General features: G+C 37.5%; 1 protein-coding gene across 1 annotated transcript in view; it reads left to right on the forward strand.

Annotated features, from left to right (window-relative positions):
* Positions 1-5711, forward strand: part of ugcg (UDP-glucose ceramide glucosyltransferase) — a 42889-nt gene extending 37178 nt beyond the window's left edge. Inside the window, exons 8-9 of the mRNA XM_052020426.1 lie at positions 1039-1228; positions 3089-5711. Coding sequence (XP_051876386.1) covers positions 1039-1228; positions 3089-3259 — 361 coding nt within the window. The 3' untranslated portion in view covers positions 3260-5711. The remainder of the gene's footprint in view (positions 1-1038; positions 1229-3088) is intronic.
* The last annotated feature ends 289 nt before the right edge of the window (positions 5712-6000 follow it).

A 6000-nucleotide genomic window follows, 5' to 3' on the forward strand; every position in this document is an offset into this window, starting at 1 on the left:
AGATGGAGTTAGAGCAGAATCTGGCCACACAGTCGTGAGTGTATAGGGAGTAGAGTAGAGGGCTGAGGACACAGCCTTGTGGGGCACCAGTGTTGAGAATAATCGTGCCGGAGGTATTGCTGCCTATCCTCACTGATCTTTCTCTGCAGCCTAAAACTTAATTGGTATCAGCTCTGAAAATAGGTCATTGACCTGAAGTGTTGACTCCACCCACAGTCAGATCTGCCGAGTGTTTCCAGTATATTTTGACTGTTAGAAATAGCACTTGAATAATCAACATTGCTTCAGCAGTTCATGTTTAATTTGATTTGAATTCCATTGGATTGTGCCTGAACCAATCCATTCTTGGCTGTATATCACAATGGCATAGGAATGGTATCACTTGTGGCATTTTGTGAATCTGAGTGAGTCAATGTTCAAAGAAGAAATAATAGGAAAAATATTTTATCTTTTTAAAAAACTTTCTTTTGGTGCACAGCAATATCAGCCACAGTTTGTAGATCTGAAAAGACATTTATTTATAAATTGTCTTTCATGACCTCCATGGAACTAGAAGTACTTTACAGCCAACAAAGTACTTTTTAAAAGTATAGTCACTGTTATAATGTAGCAGAACAAGGCTGACAGTTTATGCACAACAAGCTCCTAAACAGCAACGTGATACAGAAAGAGGTTAACCATTTTACACTGATACTGTTAAAAGGATAAGTACTGGCCAGCACATTTGGAATAATGTCTCTGCTTTTTAACATTGTGCCATTGTAACTTTTGTGTCCATCTGAGAGGAGAAGGGGTTTTGGTTCAGTCCAAAAGATGGTACTTCTAATTGTACAGCACTCCCTCAGTTCTACACTGGAGTGCTGGCGCTGATTTAGTGCTCCAGTTTCTGGAGTGGGATTTGAAACTACTGACTCAGTTCTGAGTGCAGCCTAGTGAACACCACTTTAAATGAAGTGGGGGTGGGGGAGGAAACAGATGATGAAGAGAATTGTTGAAAGTATTCTAATATCTTGCTGCTCTTCTCCCCTCCTCAATAAGGTGGTCAAAGTTGCGTATCAACATGCTGCCTGCTACAATTATTTGCGAACCGATCTCTGAGTGCTTTGTTGCAAGTTTGATAATTGGATGGGCAGCTCACCATGTTTTCAAATGGGACATTATGGTATTTTTTATGTGTCACTGCTTGGCATGGTTCATATCTGATTACATCCAGCTCAGAGGAATTCAGGTACGTGTAATTGGCTGACTCATTACAGTAAATTTGTTGTGGGGCAAGTCTGCAAAATTATTTTTTCTTAATTTATAATGGGAAGCCTGTGCCCCTCTGTCATAAGGCAATCAGTTTTCATGCCTTTACCAATGTTACTTTTGAAATACTGCTACAAAACACCGCTTTCTGAAAGAAGACAGAAAAGTAATCTCAAAAAGCTCAGTTCCTTTTGATTCTCTCACTATTAGCATAATGGAGACCAGGAACCCTCCTTGTGGGCTATTATTGTTAGTAATCCATGGCCTACACACCATGGCTAGCATAGTTTTCAGGAATTGTGTACCCTTTTTATATTTATTGCAAATTTTTCATAAACATGTTTTGCAAAATAGCAAATGCTTTATTAGACATCCGGTAGCAATTCTAATCATCCATTTTAAAGATGTGATTGTGCTGTAGATCTTGGTATCCTTGGACTGGTGTAGGGGAAAGCTTCTGGGGTAGAGCTCCTGCTTGCCTGCAGTGGCCTCCAGCTTCAAGTAGCCAATTACTCAATTCTGAGAGACATATCCAGAAGATCCACTTGGTTAAGCTAAGACAGACAAACTGGTCCATTTAGAAAAGGATGCAGTAGGGAAGAAAATCAGAGTAAACAAACCCGCTCCTACATTTTCTATGAATATTTAATATGAACCAAAGCTTAATAGGGATGAGGGGTCATAAAAGTATCTACAAGATATTATTGGTCACTGTGCTGATTTACTTTGGAACATTGGTGGCTGTTCAGTTTTGATTTTTGAAATTTCTTTGCACTCTGCAGAGTTTATTTCAGCAAACAGTGGGTTTTCATTGCTGGAGGTGATTTGGGGGAAAACGCGCCTTTTGGTTTGGAGCTCAATTCAAGTAACTTGGAGTCCAATGTTAGTGTGAAATGCATCAGTAAAATCACCCTGAAACTGTGATTCCATTTGAATTATAGTCATTAAACTAGTCAGATCAGAAAATGTTATAGTGCAACAATGTGTATTCTCAAAGTCCTTCATCGGCTGTAATGGGTTTGGAATATTCTGAGAGAAAGTAAAGCACTAGTTCCATATCCCCACTTTTGCTATTCCTCACTCTTCTATCCTTCTCACTTTAAATGCACTCAACAAGTACAAGTTTAAGACACCAGCTGCTTTAACCCCAGAACCCACGTAGCTAATAATGTTAAAGGGCAGGCACGGTAGTGTAGCCGTTAGCATAATGCTATTACAGCACCAGTGACCCGGGTTCAATTCTGGCCGCTGTCTGTAAGGAGTTTTTATGTTCTCCCCATGTCTGCGTGGGTTTCCTCCAGGTGCTCTGGTTTCCTCCCACATTCTAAAGATGCATGGGTTAGGAAGTTGTGGGCATGCTATGTTGGCACCGGAAGCATGGCGACACTTGCGGGCTGCCCCCAGAACACTCTACACCAAAGATGCATTTCACTGTTTCAATGTACGTGCGACTAATAAAGATAACTTATCTTAAAAATAAAGCATTTAAATGTTTCAAAGCCAATAAAGTGCTTTGCAAGAGGAAAACATGCCAGTCAAGTTATGCACACTAAATTCCCACAGTCAGCAATGAAATAAATAAACAGACTAATCTGTTTGTGATGTTGTCTGGAAAACTGGGATATGTAAACTTCAAACTTCACTCCCTTGACATTTCAGTTCATTAGCTCTGGGCAATACTTTAGATAATTAGAATTGAAGAAACATGAAAATGCTTGAGTGGTAGTTTTTCAAATTAAGCATTAGCAATTTATTTAACGTCACTTGCCATTATTTTAAATACAAGTCTGTTAATTTACTGTTAATAATTTTCTTTTTTTCTTCCTCATCTCCAATCCAGGGTGGACCTCTGTGTTTCTCAAAACTTGATTATGCAGTTGCCTGGTTTATCAGAGAATCCATGACAATATATATATTCTTGTCTGCCCTCTGGGACCCCACCATAAGCTGGCGGACAGGTCGCTACAAGCTGCGCTGTGGTGGCACAGCTGAAGAAATTATTGATGTATGAACAGCACATCCTGACTGTAGAAATGAAGAAAAGTATTATGATTGTACAAAGACTTTTAAATAGTTCCACCTTCACTAGTTTTTACATGTGTCCTAGTATTCTAAGTTAATTTATTTGCCTGGCACTTGCAGCTGAAATTAAAACAAACAATTGCAGGAACTTTAAGGCCAAAAATGCATGTTTTTCTATTGTCTGCACAAAATGGTGGGTTAGAAAATTTTTAAAAAATAGTTGAACTTTTTTTTATATATAAACCAGATGTACAAAGCACTGTTTCTTCAAATGTTAGGTTTGGAGATTGTTTGGTCATCAAACAACACTGCACTGCTTAGGAATAAAAACAAAAGCTGATGGGTAAATACTCCATTGATGCAAACTGCGTAACTAGCTAATGAAAAATTATATTTAAAGAAACTCCATCGGGGTGGTTGACAAACAGGCATTTTTTGGCCTTTTATAGCAATGACCAAAAGTGGGCTAAAGTTAATTTTATCTGCAATCTTCTGGAACAACTTTAGTGGTAATCATTGCATGTGCATTAGCTTTTAGATTTTGTTGTTGCCTATTCAGCAGCTAAGTAGCCTTTTCCAGAGAATCAAAGCAACTAGGCTGCATAATATTTTTCCAGCTAAGTGAATGATAATTTCAAGACAAAATGGGATTGGGCATCTTCAAGTTAAAACCTTGCCTTTGAAGTAAGGATGTGAAGTTCAATAATTTGTAAATATTGTGTCCTTTTGCATAACTGAATAATGTTTAATAGGTGGGAGGGCTTGTAGGGGTTATAATTACGACTACAGCACCTAATTCAAAAGTTGTCAAACTGGGTCTGCTAATGTTGTTTTCATTATTGTCATTTCAATCTAGACTACATTAATGAAGACTCATTTAGTATTTGTGGCGTATTAATGATTTTTTTGCAAAAAAAAACTTGATGCATGCAGTTGAGTTTTTTTTCCCCAGGCTATGTGTTGATGTTTGTATTCAAAAGTATCCAGTTTACTCAGCTCATTGTTATAACCATTTGTAGTGGTGAACTAGATCTGTTTAAAAGCAGTGAGGTTGGGAGTGGGTGGAGTAGTGGGGGGGGGGGGGGGAGAGGAGAGGTGAAAATGCTATGTTTGCTTGGATAAATAGGGGTGAGACTGAGGAACGTTTATTCTCTGAGGAACGTGTGCAGAATTTATGTTCAAGGGGCGATGGGTGGGTTACAGCCATTTAGAAATGGCATAATGTATGTGTCATAAATACAACTTTTCAAATTGTTTGTATTCAGAACACACCTAGAACCTGGAGTTAATTTTTTTTAATAGTTGGTTTACTCATAAATCACTGCTGGACAGTCAAATTCATTGTGAGCAATAATGAATTTTTTTCAAGCAGCATTATGGTGAATGATGCACTTTAAGCTCGGACAATCTGGTTCAACTGGGGCCAGACAAATTTTAGCTTATTATTACCGCTGATGCCTCCCTTGCCTCATTTTTATTCTGACCATTACCCTTATGATGTCATTTTATTGGTGTGAAGGGTTACTCACTATAACTATTGCACAGCTCAAGTATAATGTTTGTATATATGATCTCACCCCACCCATCCATTGGCATGAATCGGGTGAATCCTGAGGATGTCCTGTTGTTATCAAAACTGTCTAGTTGTGATCCACCAGTTTTATGATTTAAAGTCATTTGAGCTTTGCTGTTTACTGTTGACTGTGTTTATTGTATAGAATTGTTTTTTAACAAAATTTTTGTTAGCCTGGCCAGTGCTGAAATGAGAATTTTACTTGCAACCTAATGTAATGCTGGTTTTTTTCCATGACACTTCAGCTGTGAATTTCAAAACAAATTACATAGTGGAAGTGGTAAATATTTGAATCACTTCTGCAATTACAAAGCACTGTGTGGCACCTCTAAAACTTGCTTAACTAAAAATGAATTGTCTCTGATACACAATCTTACGATTTTCATATTTTTATTGAGCCATTTGTATATTTTTATCCATTGCAAGAACAAAGCCTACAAGGAGAGGTGTCAACACCAATTGTGGTTTATTTCAACTTTGTAAAGTTACATTTGTGTATCATCAGTCATTGACACAATCCTGTGCTAAAAGGGTCCCAGTAATTGTGCCTCTGTGGGCTTTTTTGGTGTTAAATATGAGCCTTGCATGACCCTGGAATATTATGTGGTGACTATAGTCATGTAGAATGTATCAGCTTTGTCCTTGTTGGTTTAAATCTGAGATTGCTATTAAATGACACTGACATTGCCATGTACATAAGCAGACACAGGAAAACAAGCGTGCTTTATTTAATTGTCAACTTTGTATTGTGTTCCAGACTCTGCCATTAAGCGCTTAAACAGTGAAAAATTTTGCTTCAGAAGACTATATATTCTGAGATATGAATTGTACATTCAACTTTTTACTGAATAAAATGGATTTGAATGTAGTTGTAATGTGAATAGTTTTTGTATGAATTATTTGTCACTACTTTATGAAGTGGTACAAGATTATAACGTATAGTGTTTGTTTTAATTGTTATTAAAAAAAATCAAGTGGTGACAAATTGTTTTGTGCCTTTTTGTTGGGATGACATCCCCTAAAATGCAAATGAGCATCTAAAACCTTGAGATTCTTGTTAAATATTTCATTCAGAGGATAAGCAGTATATAAACAGGAAGAGGGAAGAAGTAGCAGACTTCTCTGCTTCGGAGAAACCAAAGGCAGATTGGATACTT

Source organism: Pristis pectinata, chromosome 7 (genome assembly GCF_009764475.1).
Source record: "Pristis pectinata isolate sPriPec2 chromosome 7, sPriPec2.1.pri, whole genome shotgun sequence".
NCBI lineage: Eukaryota > Metazoa > Chordata > Chondrichthyes > Rhinopristiformes > Pristidae > Pristis > Pristis pectinata.